Here is an 18,613-nt window from a genome sequence, read left to right on the forward strand (position 1 = left end):
GTTGAAAAGGATGGGCAACAGGGTGACTGAGCATTGGGTCCTCTTTCTTGTGGGTTTGACAGTTGGCAAGGACCCCCAAAATCATGTTTTGTGAATGAATCCATGAATCCAACAAAATGACCTTAAAGATGTGGCCTTTCCTTACACATGACATCACTATTTACCCTCTCTCTGTTGATGCTGTGTGTGTAGCGTGAGCAGCAAGAATGTTTGTGTAAATATACTGCTAGGCAGTAGTGGCGCACATCTTTAATGCCAGCACTCAGGAGGCAGAGGCAGGCAGATCTCTGTGAGTTCGAAGCTTGCCTGGGCTACACAGAGAAACCCTGTCTCAAAAATGAAGGAAGGAAGGAAGGAAAAAAAGAAAGAATAAATTTACCAGAGAGAATTGCCCTGTAAAACTCCTTTCTATGACTGTTCCCCGCTGCTCACACTCACTTGAGGACCTCGAATGTGATGTGCTCTTTCATATAAAATAAAAACACTTTCTACAGGAAAGTGTAACTCTTGAGTTCTATCCTTTGGTTTGTGTTCTGGCTTTTGGTTACTTTTTTCCACTTCCTTGCTTTTATTTTCTTCTCTTGTATTTGAATCCGCATAGTGACCTATAGATGTAGTTGATTTCAACCTCCTTGAAAGAGAGGCTCAGTGTGATTCGAAATGGCTGATAGCGTCAGGAGTGGGACTAACCCGGGATTAAACTCACTTTGTTGCCTGTGATTGTGTCCTTTTTTCATAAGCACACTGCCTTCTGTGTTACTAAGATCAAGTGGTCTTTGTGGGCCAATGAGAAAAAGCTCATACAGAGCGAATGGCCTATGGATTCCTTGTATGTATTGCTTAGGGAGTGAATCTTTAAAGGAATTTTGTTTTTAGGTGTGTGCTCATGTGCCTGAGCACATATGTGGACGACCTTCAGGTGTTATTCCTCACCTTCCCACCTTGTTTGAGATAGATCCTCACTCTGTAAGTTTCAGACAGGGGAGTCTTCTGCCTCTACTTCCCCACTCCCTCTAGGGGAGTACTGGGCATTACAGGTGACTTTTTAAGTGGGTGCTGGGGACTCAAACTCAGGTCATCAGGCTTGCATGGCAAGTGCTTTTACCCACTGAGCCAATATTTACTAAGGAGTAAATATTTTATAAATTTGTTAGTTTGTTTTGTTTTCTTGAAACAGGGTCTTAATTGTATAGCCATGGGACCCAGAACTGGCTTTATAGACTAGGCTGGCCTGAAACTCAGAGAACCGTTTGCCTCTGATTAAAGGCATGTGATGATGATGATGATGACGTCTGGTGGTGAAGACCTGAAGCCGTAGCCGCTGCAGTCACTGTGGCAGTCCCCAAATGAAAAGCTAGAGGAGGACCAGGAACAGGTGTAGCTCAGCGGTGGCGTGCTTGCCCTCCATGTGTGAGGTCGTAAGACTCAACCCCTCTACCAAGGGTAGATGAAGAGGACCTGTATATTAAATCAGCTGTTTTGAATTCTTTTGAACCTTAGGCCTTTAAAAAAATCTGGAAGCCATGAACACTGTCAGAAAGTACGTATAACCACGCAGTGTTGCAGATAATCATAGGGTTTACAGGACTCCTGGAACCTGGAGGCTACTACTAAACTCCAACAAAGAATTTTTCCGTTGGATGAGGTTCATTTACAGACACACTGAATTTTAAGAACTTAGAAATTATAGCCAGGTGTGGTGGCACAGCCTTTAATTCCAGCACAAGGGAGGCAGAGACAGATGGTTCTCTGTGAGTACGAGGCCAGCCTGCTCTACAAAGAGAGTTCCAGGACATCCAGGGTTACAGAGAGAAACTCTGTCTTGGGTTGGGGATGGGGGTGGGGGTGGGGGCTTACAAATCTGGAAAGCCAACTAGAGGTGGTCAGGTTAATAACTATTTGACTGAAAAGTAACACAAGGTAACCTGGATTTATTCCTAGATTAGGAACAAATAGAGTTGCTGTGATCTGGTAACATGACATGACAGTTCTCCTTTAATTCACAGCCCTAGCTAGGAGTAGGAACCCACTTGGAAACCTCGGTAGACTTTAACTGCTAGCCTGCCCAGCCTCCTTCAGCATACAACGCAGCCAGTAGCTTTGCCTCTTTTTCACACTTCTTTAAACTTTGAAGAAAACTGAAAATCATCTTCTTAAGAATGCTTAGAGCTGGACACTGTGGCACACATCCCAGTACTTTGGAGGCAGAGGCAGGTGGATTGCTGTGATTTTGAAGCCAGCCTGGTCTACAAATTGAGTCCAGGATACATGGAGAAACCCTGTCTCGGCAAAAACAAAAACAAAAAAGCAATTAAAAAGAATGCTCAGAGCCTTTCCTTGAATGATGAATATACTTGAAATGAGACAATCCAGTCCTCAGATATAAAAACTGAGGCCCGTGGAGGGAAGGCTGGGTACTGATGCCATTTGGTTAATGGCTCTTCAGCCCAAAGCTGGGTTTCTAAAATGAATTTCCACAATTTCTTGTCTTCAAGTAAGGAAGGCTACTTGCTTAAAAGCAGCTGATGGTGATTTGGACAGAGCTTCGTAAGCTTTTTCTTTCCTACTGATTATTTGAATATTATTGGCTGCTGTTATGGAATATTTCTTTATTAACATATTTTCCCTACTCAGACCTCATAAAGTTTGGTTATTAATAAACCAAAGAATTCCAAGAGTTTAATAGAGCTGAAATGGCAAGCGATCCAAAACAACAAGAGTAATCTAACGTTACAGGCAGAACTAGTATTGTTCTTATGGGTCTGCATATGCACATGCACCCTTCCTCTGGATGTATGTGTGCATGGCTGTCATCCTCCGGGTGTGCTTATGTGTATGATTTCATTCAAAGCTAGTGCAATTCTGTTTGTCTTATCACCACTTCAAGCTGTGGCTTGCCCATTTTGGGAGAAATTTTGCTCTATTGCTTTAGATAATATGTATGTCAGGTAATAGAATAAATGACATAATCAAATGTTATACAGCTAGCAAACCTTTTTCTAGAAATGATCTCTAAAGAGTCTGTCACAAAATTATACTATCTTATTTTTTCCCCTCTGACAAAGGTCAGGGTAACTAAAGAGCTATGTTTAATTAAATAAAAGTAGTTGTTTTTCTTCTATTACTGGTCCTGGCCACAAAGCCATCTGGTTTTTCTAACCTGGTCAATACAGTTAATTAGATAGACATGCCATTTACTGGAGAATAATCAGTTACTATGGAAGGAGCCTTTGGAGAGAACTTTTTTTTTAATAAGCAAAGAATATAAGTTTATTACAATATTTTGTTAATTTTTTAAAAAATATTTTTAAAATTAATTTATTCATATTACATCTTGATTGTTAGCCCTTCCCCTGTTTCCTCCCATTCCTCCCTCCCTCCCACTTCCCACCTTCTCCCTTCCCCTATGTCTGTGATTGAGGGAGACCTCCTCCCCCTATATATGCTCTTAGAATATCGAGTCTCTTCTTGGTAACTTGCTATCCTTCCTCCGAGTGCCGCCAGGCCTCCCCATCCAGGGGACATGGTCAGAAAAGAGCACCAGAGTTCGTGTGAGAGTCAGATCTCACTCTCCACTCAATGGGGGAGAATATCCTATTCGTCGGCTAGGTCTTGGTAGGGGTTCGAAGTTTACTGCTTATATTTGGAGAGAACTCTTAAGTTGATCACACAATAATTGATGTTTCCTTCAGTAGATGTTGATATGCAGACATGCATATCTCTCTCTCTCTCTCTCTCTCTCTCTCTCTCTCTCTCTCTCTCTCTCACACACACACACACACACACACACATACACACACACACACATGCTTATCTTTCCATTCATCCATCTACATAGCTGTCAAGAAAGCAGCAAGAGATTTTTCTCTTCCCAAAGGGCCTGGTAAGACCTATTCCAAGTATTAATTGGACTACATCTGGTGGGCGGCTTGTACCTTTTGCTTTTTATTTATTTATTTATTTATTTATTTTGCTCAAATAGGTTATTTTTGTTGATAACCATATTTCTAAGGTTATATAAAATTTACAATGTAGTTGCCAGAAATTTGCCTGTATTCCAGATAGTCATTTGAAATCACGTTTTCTGTAGTAGGCCTAATTTAGATCTTTCTTTGAGCATTCAGGTTCCTAAATTGTATGTATGCATGTGTGTACCTGTGTGTACATTCATGTGTGACTTCTATGATTTTTAGGTGAGTTTCTCAGCTAGTAGAAGCACCTTGCAAAAGGAAAGAGATATTTCTAGAGAAAGTATTTAGAGATGTAGAAGAGCCGGGCTCCATGGCACATACCTTTAATCCCAGCACTCGAAAAGACAAAGATCTCTGAGTTTGAGGCCACCCTGGTCTACAAAGTGAGCCCAGGATGGGGGGGGGGGGAGGAGCAGAGAGGGGGGGGGCAGGAGAGAAGGAGGAAGAAGAGCACTTTTTAGTTTTCTATTGCTGTACTAAAACATCATGACCAAAGGTAATTTATAAAAGAATATTAGTTTGGCTTATAGTCTCAGAGGCTTAGGGTTCATGATGGCGTTGTGAAGGGACAGCTGAGAGCTCACATCCTAATCTACAAAATAGTAGAGGCAGGGAGAGTGTGTGCAAAAAGCCCACAGTGACACACTTCCTTCAAAAAGGCCACATGTCTGAATCTTTACCAAACAGTTATACCAACTGGGGACCAAGTGTTCAAATATACGAGCCTATGGAATCTCTTCCTGTTCAAACCACCAGGAATAACTCAGTGGTTAAGAGCACTTACTGCTCTTGCACAGGACCCAGGTTTGTGTCCCAGCAGCCATGTGGTAGCTCTACAGGCATCTGTGACTTCACTTCCAGGGGATCAGGTCCATGTATGTGGTGTGCTTATATACATGCAAGTAAAACATTTGTATACATTTTTTCCTTTTTTAAAATATATATATTATTAATTTATTCATATTACATCTCAATTGTTATCCCATTCCTTGTATTCACCCATTCCTCCCTCCCTCCACTTTCCCCCTACTCCCCTCCCCTATGACTATGACTGAGGGGGACCTCCTCCCCCCGTATATGCTCATAGGGTATCAGGTCTCTTCTTGGTGGCCTGCTATCCTTCCTTTAAGTGCCACCAGGTCTTCCCATCCAGAGGACGTGGTCAAATATGGGGCACCAGAGTTTATATGAAAGTCAATCCCCACTCTGCACTCAACTGTGGAGAATGTCCTGTCCATTGGCTAGCTCTGGGTAGGGGTTCGATGTTTACTGCACGTATAGTCCTTGGCTGGTGCCTTGAGCAGGACCCCTGGGCCCAGATCCGTCCAGCATAATGATGTTCTTGTAGGTTTCTAGGACCTTCTGGATCCTTCTATTTCCCCATTCTCCCATGCTTCTCTCACCTAGAGTCCCAGTAGGATGTCCTTCCCTCTGTCCCACTTTCCTGGTAAGTGAAGACTTTCATGGGACCTGCCCCTTGGGCTAGTGTCCAGATATAAGTGAGTATATACTATTTGACTCTTTCTGCTTCTAGGTTAACTCACTCATTATGATCATTTCTAGTTCAATCCATTTGTCCACAAATTTCAGAAATTCCTTGTTTTTAGTAGCTAAGTAGTATTCCATAGTGTAAGTGTACCACAGTTTCTTTATCCATTCTTCTACTGAGGGACACTTAGGCTGTTTCCATGTTCTGGCCATTATGAATAAGGCCGCTATAAACATGGTTGAGCATATGTCCTTGTTGTGTGCTGGAGCAACTTCTGGGTGTATTCCAAGGTGTGGAATAGCCGGGTCTTGAGGAAGCTTTATTCTCAGTTTTCTGAGATAGTGCCAGATAGATTTCCAAAGTGGTTGTACTAGTTTGCATCCTCACCAGCATGTGGACCTCAACATAAAAACCAGAGACACTAAATCAGTTAGAAGAAAAAGTGGGGAAGAGCCTGGAACAATTGGCACAGGAGACAACTTCCTGAACAGAACACCAACAGCCCAGGCCTTAAGGTCAACAATTAATAAATGGGACCTCATGAGGCTGAGAAGCTTCTGTAAGGCAGGAGACACTGTCAACAGAACAAAGCGACTGGAAAAAGATCTTCACCAGCCCTATATCTGACAAAAGTCTAATATCCAAAATATATAAAGAACTCAAGAAACTAAACACCACCAAACCAAATAGCCCAGTTGAGAAATGGAGCTCAGAACTAAACAGAGAATTCTCAACAGAGAAATATCAAATGGCTGAGAAACACTTAAAGAAATGCTCAGTGTCCTTAGTCATCAGGGAAATGCAAATCAAAACAGCTCTGAGATTCTAAGCAACACTATATAAATTTGTTTAAAATTCTTGCCCAAAAGCCAAACGCAATGTCTCCTTTGACCAAGGTAGTGTATGGTTCTCTTGCCTTTCCTCAGCTCTGAGTATTTGAGGAAATGGGGTCACTGCTGCCTACAAAGTAGTAGTGGAAAAAGTCTTCCTCCTTTGGCATCTCCTTGTTCTGTTCCACTGTACAAGGTTAAAGTTCCTAATAACTAAGATTTTTGGGGTTTGTTGTTTGTTTTGAGACAAGGTCTCTCTTTGTAGCCCCAGTTGTTCTGGAATTCTCTATGTAGACTAGGCTGGCCTCAGACTCATGGAGATCTGCCTGCCTCTGCCTCTTGAATTCTAGGATTAAATGTGTGTACCACTGTGCCTGGCTGGAGCTGGGTTTTTAATTTGTTTTGAATGATGTTAAATAAGAAATTTATCTTAATAAAGTCCAGTTCTTTGCCCCACTCTTTTTTTTTTTTTTTTTTTTTTTGGAGACAGAGTCTTATTCTGTAGCCAAGACTTCCCTGAAGCATCCAGTTTTCCTGCCTGGATCCCCCAAAGTGCTGTGATTAGTGGCATGTGCCACCACACCCAGTTTGATACCTTATTTCAAACAGCATCTATGCATTCTCACCCCAGAGATCCCATTTTATGTAAAGCTGATTCACAGTAAGGGACTTCTTCTGGTCTAGGTAGCAATATGTTTGGCACGTGAGTAGTTACCCCAGATTCCTATGTTTAACATGTCCATTCCCTTTTATGATTTAGGACTTTGCAACAAGTGTTCACATTTTAAACATCATCACTATGAGGCTGGTGACATGGCTCACCACAGCTGCCAACCTGTGTTCCACCCCTTTGATCCACATCGTAAAGGGAGATGACCTTCTCCAGAGGTTGTCCTCTGAGTTCCACACTCCTTCCATGACACAGGTCACCATCCTACCCCCACCTGAATATATAAACAAACATCACTGCGGAAAAGTCCCACAAAATACTGTCAAGTTCTACAAGAGGAGTGAGGCAGGAGATCTGAGAGTTCCAAGCCAGTCTAGGCTATGTAGTGAGACCCAGTCTCAAACTGCGGGGAGGGAGAGGGAAACAGCAGATGAGGAGAAGAGGGTAGTCAGGGAAAAGAGATGGGCTAAGTAAAGATAAGATGAGGAGGGAAAGGCTGTTTTTAAGCTGCAGGCAGGCATCCTGGAGTATATAAGACTCTTTCTTTAAAAATACACCAAACCAAAATATTTTTTAAAGACTCAATTGGAATATGGAGAATGCCTTATAAGCACAAGGACGTGATTTCAACATGCTACCCCACCCTACCCACCCCACGCACAGCTTCCAGAACCCACATGGAAAACTGGATCATGGTGGCCCAGGCTTGTAATCCCATCGATATGAAAAAGATGCTAATACCAAAAAGAGACAAATTACACCTCTGTTCTCACCACTTAAGAAGTTCAGTACAAATGATTGTTTTATGAATGTTAGTGAGATCATGCACTATAGCTTTCTCTTGGTAGTGATTGGCATTAGAGCTCTTCTGTCTTTGTTTCTTGTTCGGTTTCCATGGCAGAATGCTTTAGAGAGCCCACCAGGACGTCAGTCTTTGAGCACCAGCAATTGGCAGGCCTCACTCAGTCTGAGGCTTCACCCAGCCCTGTTCTCGGAGGCTATTTTGTTTCGTTTTGTGACAAGATCTTACCGTGTAGCCCAGGCTGGCCTGGATCTCTGTGAGGTTTAGGCTAGGCTCTTCCTTGTTCAGCCCTTTGCCTCAAAGCCTTCTGAATACTTAGGTTTCAGGTTTGAGTCATTACACACTGTTGACCACTTTATATTTTGAAATATCCTAGGCTTCTCTGGCCTTTTCTGGAATAGTCTTCTCCCAGATACCCACATAATTTGCTCCCTCATTTCCTTCAAGGCTTTGCTCAAAATGCCATTTTATCAGAGAGGCCTTCTGTGACCACTCCACATAAATGGAAACAAACTATGCCCACCACTCCCTAGATTCTCTATCCAGATGATTCGCTTTTCATTTAACGTTTACTCACACCGGGAATATCATGTATGGACTTGTTCCTAACATTGTTTGCCTTCCCCACATTATATGTGTATATAATTTTCCCCACTCAAAAAGATGATAGTTCCATGATGGCAGAGACAAGGTCTCTCTTTGCCATTTCTGTATTTCCTCCCCTGGGGCAATGTTCAACACATAGTAGACATTTGATAAATATTTGTTCAAAGAATAAAAGAATGAACTCATTTTTACTTCAGGCTCTCACAGTTAACAGTATCCCAGGCAGCCAACTGTTAATGTTGGCTGGAGTCCAGCAGACAACCACTAACTGCCATAAATGAATTCCTCAGGGCATCTTGTAATGCCAGTGTTGGTGAGCACTTACACAGTCTGACTAGGGGCCGAGACCCCCTCCCTGGAAATTATCCCAAGTAGTTCTTTCCTGGTAGATGGAAGAGAAGTTTTAAGGGGAAGAACCATCAGAACTTGCCTTATCCCCAAAAGCATTTAAAGCATTCTAAGCATTTTCTGTGTGTTTGAGAAGCTACCGTATTGAAGCCAACAGGCTTAACTCTGAGGGAGCGTTTTCTTCCTTCTAAGGCTGTCTTCTGAGTCAGCGTTCTGTCTGGACAGCCTGCCTGCCCCTCTGACGTTCCCGCGCTCTGCCCCAGTGAGTTGTAAGCAAGCAGGAAAGTGCCCATCCTTCAGCAAGGAGGACCTGCAAGGAGTATGGCCTTGCAGTACTTCTTTTAGTATGCATGTCTTGTTTATTTAGTTTGGGGGGTTTGTGGAGGGAGGGAAGCAGGATCCTATGCCAGCTTTACAGCCTCTTCTAAACCGAACATGAAACAATGAGGTATTGGCTCATAAGTTTTATTCCATGCATACATACATGCATGCATGTAATCAGTGGATGATTCTTTTGTATTCTGGCTCCCTCTGTTTTAATAGAGGTTCAGTTTTCAGGTGCAACTAATTCTTTGGAAATGCAATAAACAACAGCCGAGTGGAGAAGTCTAAGGGAGAAAAGACTAAAGCAATGCCCATGGCTGCCAGCAGTTGTAGAGCACAAACAGCGGTGTCCTTCTGTCAGGACAGGCAGCTGGGCTGGCTCTTCGGGCTGCTCGCAGCAGTGTTTGGTTGAAGACTGCCCCTGTGAAACACTCATTTCTGGAGCAATCTGTAGTCAGACTCTGGAAAAAGCCTCTGGCAAAGAGATGTGGTGCTGGGTAGTTGGCAGTCAGGCAGAAGGCGGCCCAAAGGCTAGCGAGCTATGCCGGTTGAGTCGTAGCTACAGGAGACCCATCGCTGTGTCTTTGGCCCTCATGACTTTCTCTTATGTTAGCTTAGTGCTCACCCTGATCTTGTCTTGACTCTTCTGGGAACTGCCAAGCCCTGTGTCCTCTGAATGGAACCTAGCAGCTTGTATACCTACATGTTTTACATTTTCGACTTGTAAGCCCTTGGGAGTCTATGTGTCATTTTATATGTGCCTTTGTAAGCAGGAGAAGAGCTAGCATATCAACTGAGCTCTGGGTTAGTATATAGTGAGTAAATCTGTTAAACTTGTTGTGAAACTCCTGGGCTCCTGAATTCCAGCTTCTAAGCTGCAGAGAGACTTTTCAATTGGAGTGTAACATGCTGCCTTTGAGTTTCCCGGTCCTGAGCAAATTTACGGTGATTTTCTGACCACTTTGGTGGCAGATTAGAAGCGTCAGGGTCTTGTCTGGGTTCCACCATTCATTCTTGCAGGACAATCAGCCTGGCTCTCTCATTTAGCTGGTGAAGATAGTAAGTGGGTGCTTTCTCTGCAGTGCCTTAGCCCTTGAAGACAACATAGTTTCATTGTAAACTTCCTACCTTTGAGCCAGGTGGTGGTGGTGTTGCACACCTTTAACTCCAGCTCTGGGAGGCAGAGGCAGGCAGATTTTTTGTGAGTTTAGGGCCAGCCTGGTCTGCAGTGGGAGTTCTAGGACAGCCAGAGCTGTCGCACAAAGAAACCCTGTCTCAAAAAACCAAAAAGGAAAAATTCCTACCTTTGCCTCCCACTCATACTCCTTAAGTGTTTTGAAGGCTAGTAAATGTGACGCGCGCGCGCGCGTGCGTACACACACACACGGCGTCTCTGTGTAGCCTTGGCTGTCCTGGACTTGCTTTGTAGACCAGGCCAGGCTTGAATTCAAAGAGATCCTCCTGCCTCTGCCTCTCTGAGTACTGGGATTACAGGCATGCACTACCACCACACCTAGCTTAGTAAATGATTTTTTTTTTTTTGAGACAAGGTTTCTCTGTGTAACCTGGGTTGTCCTGGACTACTTTGTAGACCAGGCTGGCCTCTGCCTCAGCCTCTCCAGAGTGCTGCATTACAGGCATGGGCTGCTGCACCCAGCTAATAAATGATTTTTTTAAAGCCATAATGCCTATTGAACCTTGACTCATAGACTAACCAAGCTTTCTACCACTGAGCTATATCCCAATCCTGTCCATTGATTTTTAAGTAGTTCCAAAATAATTGTGTGTCCATTGGATTTAAATTGATTTAGAAGTTCACAATGTTGTCAGAAAACTATAAGCCTTTTATTTATTCATTATATAGGCCCTCTTTTTTTTTTTCCTGGAAAAAAAAATGAGCAGATGGAAAAACCTTGTCTCAAAAAAAAAAAATCATTTTCTAAGCTGGGCATGGTGGTGGTGCACACCTGTAATCCCAGCACTCAGAGAGGCAGAGGCGGGAGGATCTCTTTGACCACGAGTTACAGTAAAACAGTTTTGTCAGTATCTGGAAATAAATGAGCTGCTAAAGTTTCTACTTATTGCTGTTTACTCATAAACACATCTAATTCTAGAATAGATCTAACAATCATGGCCTCTTTCAGACCAGGTGTCTTACCACATAAAAAGATATTGCTTATGCCCACAGTGCTGAGTCACGGTTGGATTGTCAGTAGTCTGCTGCTCCAGGATGTCAGGGAGATGCAGAGAAGATGAGGATGCTTGGCCTCAAAGAAGATCTATGAAGAGTCTAGTTTTTATTTTCTGTGCTTTTAAAAATTGTAACAAATAACACCTAAGATTTGCCATGTAAAACTAGTAGGTTTGAGGTGGGTGTAGACATACATGTCTGTAATCTCAATACTCAGGAAAGTAAGACAGGAGGATTACAAGATTCGGGCCAGCCTTCGTACCTAGTAATACCCAATTTCACCCACACCAGCCCCACACGCCAAGGGAGCTGGGGTGTAATTCAGTAGCATCCTTCACATGTATAAGGCCCTGGGTTCAACACTCAGTGTCCCTCAAACTTTTAATTTAAAAATGTGCAGTTGTAGGGCTGTTGAGATGTCTCGGTAGGTAAAGTTGGTTGCTGCCAAAGTTGATGTCCTGAGGTATCCTCAGGACCCACATGGTAAAAGGAGAAAACAGACACCCCCAAGTTGTGTTCTGGCCTCCACACAAGTACATGGTATGCATGTACACAGAATAAATAGATAAAAAGGTTTTAAAAAAAAACCTTTAAATGTACAGTTGTACCTGGAGAGGTACCTCAGTAGCTAAGAGTGTTTGCTGCACAACCATAAGGATCAGAGACCATGCGTCCCACAACGCCTCATAACTCACACTTTGGGATGTATGACACACATGTAAGCACAAACAAATCTTTTAAGTGTACAGGTCAGTGTCGTTTTGCTCTTTTTCATTGCCCAGCTATTGCTGCTGTTTTTATCTTACCCCTAGAAGCCGTGAAGTGCAGCACTTCGTTACCCAAGCCTTGGCCACACTGTTCTACTTGCCATTTCTTTTGTGTCTGCCTCATTTTGCCTTAGCTGTCTTGGGGGTTCATTCACGCTGCGGTCGCTTCCCTTCAGAGGCTGAGTAATTTCCCTTACGTGTGCCGCCATGCTTTGTCTGCCCATCCCTTGTGAGCAGGCCCATGGGTTGCTTCTACTTTTTCGCAGCTATGACTGTGCATGTACAGGGGATTGTTGGTGCTTGTGTTTAGTTCTTAGACTGTCTTGGACTAGAACTGCTGCCTTGTAAGATAGTTGTGTGTTGCCTTTCTGAGGAATTGACAGAATATTTCCTCAGCCTGCAACAAACTGCCTTCCCACTAGCAGTGCTAATAGAAGTACACTTTCTCCACAGCCTGGACCATACTTGGTCTTGGGGGTGTTGTTGTTGTTGTTGTTGTTGGTTTGAGACAGGCTTTCTCTGTGTAGCTCTGGCTATCCTAGACTCAATTTGTAGACCAGGCTGGCCTCAAACTCTGAGCTCCACCTGCCTCTGCCTCCCTATCGCCTAGCCCTTTTCTCATTTTTAAGATTTAGTTGTTTTGTTGTTGCTCAGTTTCAGCTGCCAAGCCTTGTGATCTATAAATATTTTGTACTAGGATAATTACTCTGTGGCACCTTAAATATATGACATTTTATACTGTTTTTAAAAGGTGTGTGTGTGTGTGTGTGTGTGTGTGTGTGTGTGTGTGTGTGTGTAAGTACAACAGTGCACAGGATCTGTTCTTTCCCTCTATTGTAGGATCTAGGGATCATCAAACACAGGTCATCAGGCTTACACAGCAATTGCTTTTGCCCACTGAGCCATCTTACTAGCCCTGTTCTTAATAAAATTTCTCTTTACAAAATGATATCACAAGGTTATATATATTGAATTGTAAGTGTAATTGAACAGTTGTCTCTCCAATTAGAAAATAATATATAAAATGTCTCTTTTGTTCCAACAGTATATCCTTTCAGGCTCGGATGACTTCAACCTGTACATGTGGAAGATCCCTGCAGATCCAGAAGCAGGTGAGTATGGCCCAGTGTGGATGTACAACTCTGGGTGACTCCCTTTGTGCCATGTAGTTCCTAGAGAGAACACTGTTACAAGAGATGAATATGCTTCTTTAAGAAATTATTTTTTAGATTTTTATCTTATGTGTATGTATGTTTTACCTGTTTATAAATATATGTGTGCCAAATGTGTGTCTGGTACCCTCTAGGGTGTGAAATCCCCTGGAACTGGAGTTACAAATGGTTGTGAGCCACCATGTGTGTTCTGGGAGCCAATCCTGGGTCCTCAGCAAAAGTAACTGTACTCTGAATTGCTGAGCCTTCTCTCTGGTACCCTAGACTTTTTTCTTTTAATATAAGCAGTTTATCAGAAAAGTGTCGAGGGGATTTTTAAAATAAAGATTACACATCATCTTTATCTAGCATAAATGCTACTTAGATATATTTTCCTCCTAAGAATCTCCTCTTTTAAAGGTTTAGTTTACATTTATTTATTTGAGTCTGTATGCATGCACTTTAGCCATGGTGCACGTGTGGAGGTTAGCAAATAATTAATGTGCCAGAGTCAGTTTCTCTTGGCATTTTGTAGGGCCAGGGGCATGGACTCAGGTCGTCCCTCTTGACAGCAAGAGTCCTTCCCCCTGAGCCACGTCTCAGTCCAGAACCTTTCCTACTTTCATTCCCTCTTTATGAGAGAGATTGGAGGCAGCTCCTAGAAATAGGGTTCCACTGTGTGCTCTAGACTAGTTCTGAATCTTCCTGCCTCAACTTCCAAATTGCTGAGATTCTAAGTGTGTGCTACCACACCCTATTCCTAAATATTTTTCTTTAGACCCTAGAAATCTCCTTTATATCTTATTTCAAAGGAATTTCTCAAGATACTTAAGTTTTTTATCTTAAACTATATGTATGTATTTGTGTATATATAGTTATGTGCTTTCCTGTGTGTGTGTGTGTGTGTGTGTGTGTGTGTGTGTGTGTGTGTGTAGGGGGGTGTGAGAGTGTGTGTGTGTGTAGGGGGGTGTGAGAGTGTGTGTGTGTATGTGTGTTTGCTCGCTCTCTTGCGTGCGCAAATGAGTGTCTGTAGCCCTGGAGGCCAGAGGCCTTGGAGCTGTTGGAGCTGAGAGCATGTGGCTGGGAACTGACCTCTAGTCCTCTATAAGAACAGGAAATGCTCTTAACTCTAGAGCCCTCTCTCCAGCTCTAGAGGGTGTTTTGTTTGTTTGTTGTTTGTTTTTGCTGTTAAGTCCTTTACCTTATCCATCACATATCTTGCTTATTGTTTTATATGTGATTGGCCTTGCCTTCTGATGGACTCCTTGGTGATGTTAGCTAAAGAAGGGCTTCTCTGTTGATGGACAGGTGTGTTGCTTGAGGTTTGACAACCGTAGATATCAAATAGCCATTTCTGTTCCTGCTCTAGATAGGTTCTGACAAAAGCCTGTATTTTCTATAAGTTTGGGTCTAAGTCATCTCATTGTTTAAGATTTATTCATTATATTGAATTGTGTTTTACAAGAGCAACAAGTGCTCTTAACTGCTGAGCAAACCTCATTTTTTAAACAATGATGTCTTTACCTATTTAATATTATCTACTTGTAGAAGAACTTCCTTGAGGACAGCTCAGCTCGGCCATCTGCTGCCGCAGTGGTTCATGGATGGCATCAAACTAGAACATTGCCATCAGAACACAGAGGACTCTGCTATGTGTGTGTGTGTGTGACACAAAGCAGGTCTACTACTCAGAGTTGAGCCTTTTTTTTTTTTTTAGTTTTTCAAGACAAAGTTTCTCTGTGTATCCCTGGCCATCCTGGAACTCTGCTCTGTAGACCAGGCTGATCCTAAAGGTGTGTGCCTAGCTGAGTTGAGACATTTTTTAAAAGGCTCGGTCTGTCGCTGAATGAATAACTTAACTACCAAAATTTTAAACCAGCTGGGGCAGCGGTGGGTGTGTCTAGGTGCTGTAGTCTAGTTATTAAATAAGTTATAAAGTTCTTCCCTTCTGGGACTTGTGGAGAAGCAGCTCCCTTTCTGGCAGTGAGTCTGCTGGAGCAGAGGATACAGTGTAACTCCAACTCAGGTTGATGAGCTGAGAAATGACCTTTGGGTGTAATTGTACCTTTTTCCTGGACTTGCAGTGTTTCTGATTATTAAGCCAATGGAACTTTTAGAGTAGAAAGTAGCCCACTCCTTCTCCTTTCTGGAACTGTTCTCTACACTCTCTTCACACTTGTGTAATGAAAATTGAGAAATAGTGGCAGAGTGAGAGGGTTTGTGTTTGTTTGGGAGTTTTTGCTGCTGTTTCCTTTGTGTCAGGGTATCCCCCTAAGTGCACTGTGCACTGCCTTGGGGTATGAGCCTCTTAGTTACCAGCGCTGCAATACCAGAATAGCACAAGCTAGGTGGATTAAAAGATATAAAATTTAAAGCCACGCATAGTGGCTCTTGCTTTTAATCCCAGCATTTGGGAGGCAGAGTTCAGTGTCAGCCTAGTGTACGTAGTTCCAGGATGGCCAGGGCGATATAAAGAGACCCTATCTCAAAAAACCAAAGCAAGCAAACAAAAACCCCATAGATGTATTCCCTCATATTTCTGAAAGCTGACAGGTCAGGTAGATTGTGTTTCTTTCTTTGACTTGAGGGTGATCTTTTCCCTTGGTCCCCACTTCTCTCTGCACATGTGCTCCTGACACGTCTTCCTCTTCTAGCAGGGTAGATCTCACCTGCCCTTCGAGACGTTCTTCAGAGATGGTTCTATACTTCCTCAAGGACCTGAGGTTGCCTCTTCTGCTGCGCTGCTTTCACTCTGAGTCTGTCCTGCCTCTGTGTGACAGTTAATCCAATTAGTGAATTCCACAGATGTAGTCAGACTGGGTGAAAGTCTTTGCCCTGTTGCTTTTAAAGTGCCCTATGTGGTGATTGGAAAAGCACACCCAGGGCCAGGTACACACCTTTAATTCCAGTACTGGGAGACAGATCAACCAGAATTAAAAAGTAAGACTCCATTTTAAAAATTAATAACAACAAACCAGAAAATACAGCAAGTTTCATATATGCTGTTGCTGGCCTCTGCCTCTGGGTTTCTCTGTTTTCAAGGGCAGGGCCATATGGTTTCCCTCTTTTTGATCTCAGAAGCTGAGACCAACTTTGCTTTCTCTGTATGTCCCTCCAGCATTACATCATGTCACAGAAAGTCAGTTCCTTTAGTCATCATCTTGATCCTGCATATAATGAAAGTACCTTTTGCAGTTATTTTTAGGAAGCCTTGACTCATTTGGAAATCAGCCTCACTGCCACTACTCTGATAGAACCCACTTACATCTCTCATTTTATGTGTGAACTTTCCTTTTCTTTCTAAGCATCCTTTTTTTCTACTTCTACTATTATTGTAGTTATTTTTATTAAAGTAATATGTGTGTGCAATTTTTAACTCAAATAATTATTTAGAACTTAAGACAGCCTTCTACTTTGCTCTATAACAGTTTATAATTTATTTATTTGTTCATTTAATTTTATTGTTGGGTTTTGGGGGGGCAATTAGGATTTGGTTTTTGTTTTTTTCAAGATAGGGTTTCCCTGTGTTGCCCTGGCTGTCTTGGAACTGGCTCTGTAGACCAGGCTGGCCTCAAACTCAGAGCTCCACCTGCCTCTGCCTCATGAGTGATGGGATTAAAAAGCGTGTGCCCCCACCGCCAGGCATACTTGTTTAAGACAGGATCTCAGTATATAAAACTGGCTGGCCTGGAACTTGCTCTTTATCTTGATTCTTCTGTATGGAAGCTGTTTGCTAGACAATTAAAATACAATGCAATGGCCAGCACGATGGCCCGACTGATGTGCTTGTGTATCGGTCTAAAGCCTGCATTCAATCCTCAGACCCCACAAGATGGCAGGAGACAGTTTTCTTCTGACCTTTCTATCTAGAGTGCTGTGACAAGAGTAAGTCCACACTTAATCATACATTTGTGTGCGCAAAGTTACACACACACACTCGAGCACACACAAAATAAAATAAAACAAGACATACAAATTTAAAAACATGACTATAAGTGCCATACAACAGACTGGAGCTATGGTTCTTCCAGATCTGGATTTTACTTTAATTCTACCTCCAGCTTATGTCCCCATAGTGAAACTTTTTCAGGTCACCATAAATAATAACACCCCACCTCAGTTTATTCAGGATGTGTGGTTCCTAGCAAGTAGGCTCCAGAGAGGTATGTAATGATATAACTGTTCTCTAGGCGTGTTCTCAGCCTTTGTTCAGACTGGCTTCAGAAATGCTTCAACACCCCCCTCTCCTTTTCCACCCCTGAAACAGGGTTGTTCTGTGTAGCCTTGGCTGTCCTGAACTCCCTTTGTAGACCAGATTGGTCTTGAACTCACAGAGATCCACCTGCCTCTGCCCCCCAAGTGCTGGATTAAAGGTGTGTGCCATCACGCTGACATCTCTTCTTTATATGTAATAGCTCTACTTTTTAAAATTATATTTGCTGTGTGTGCACATGTGTGTGCCCACACACTTATGTGTGCATGTGCATCTCAAACACACAAACCCGTGTGCCTGGGTGCACATGTAGAGCTCAGGGGACAACTTTCGGGAGATTGTTCTCTCCTATTGCATGGTTCCTCAGGACTGAATTCAGGTGGTCCCAACTTCGCAGCAAATTCCTTTACTCTCAGAGTCATCCTTCTGGCCCTCCAATCTTTAAATGCTAGCAGTTAATTCACAAGTTGGGGGGAGGGGTGTACACCTTTAATCCCAGCACTTGGGAGGCACAGGCAGGCAGATCTCTGAGTTCCAGGACAGCCAAAGGCCACACAGAGAAACCCTGTCTCAAAAACAGCAACAACAAAAACAAATTTATACATACATACATTCCACCTCCAGCATGTGTATATGTGTGTGTATGTATGTATATATTACACACACACACACACACACACACACATCCAGCAAGTTTCAGTGAAACAAACAGCACATCCGAGGGCTAAATGTGGCCCTTGAGTTTTTGTTTTGACTATGTCAATGAGAAATGACCTCATCCATCCTCCTGCATTTTTTTTTCCTTTTGGTTTTTTGATACAGGGTTTTTCTGTGTTATCTTGGCTGTCCTGGACTCTTGTAGACCAGGCTGGCCTCGAATTCACAGAGATCCACCTGCCTCTGCCTCCCAAGTGCTGGGATTAAAGGCATGCACCACCACACCCGGCCCTCCTCCCTTTTTTTAATTAACTGATAATTCTGCACTAAGGCATGGTTTCCCCCTCTAGTCATACTTGTTGAATATAAGATGCTAACATAAGCTAATAAGGGGAGCTGACTTACTATTATACACCTTAATGGCACAATTAATACCTGACTCTAAATGGCAAGTAATCAACATAAATTGAATGCCTACTGTGTCCTTTACAGTGGTGACCAAATGCTGAGAGAGACCTGAGTGTGAGCCATTCAGGGGCATTTTTCCCCCTCACCTTTCTTTTTGGGTGTTTTGACTATGATTTCTTTCTTTAC

At 42.9% G+C, this 18,613-nt stretch overlaps 1 protein-coding gene across 3 annotated transcripts in view; it reads left to right on the top strand.

The window, feature by feature from the left end:
* The window catches only part of DCAF5 (DDB1 and CUL4 associated factor 5), a 97,177-nt gene that overhangs the window by 56,838 nt on the left and 21,726 nt on the right, over positions 1-18,613 (top strand). For all 3 annotated transcript variants that reach the window (XM_084792269.1, XM_084792270.1, XM_084792271.1), the window contains exon 7: positions 13,044-13,110. In XM_084792269.1, the coding sequence (XP_084648395.1) occupies positions 13,044-13,110 (67 nt within the window). The remainder of the gene's footprint in view (positions 1-13,043; positions 13,111-18,613) is intronic.

Source organism: Acomys minous (genome assembly GCF_964271855.1).
Source record: "Acomys minous genome assembly, chromosome: 8".
Classification (NCBI taxonomy): Eukaryota; Metazoa; Chordata; class Mammalia; order Rodentia; family Muridae; genus Acomys; species Acomys minous.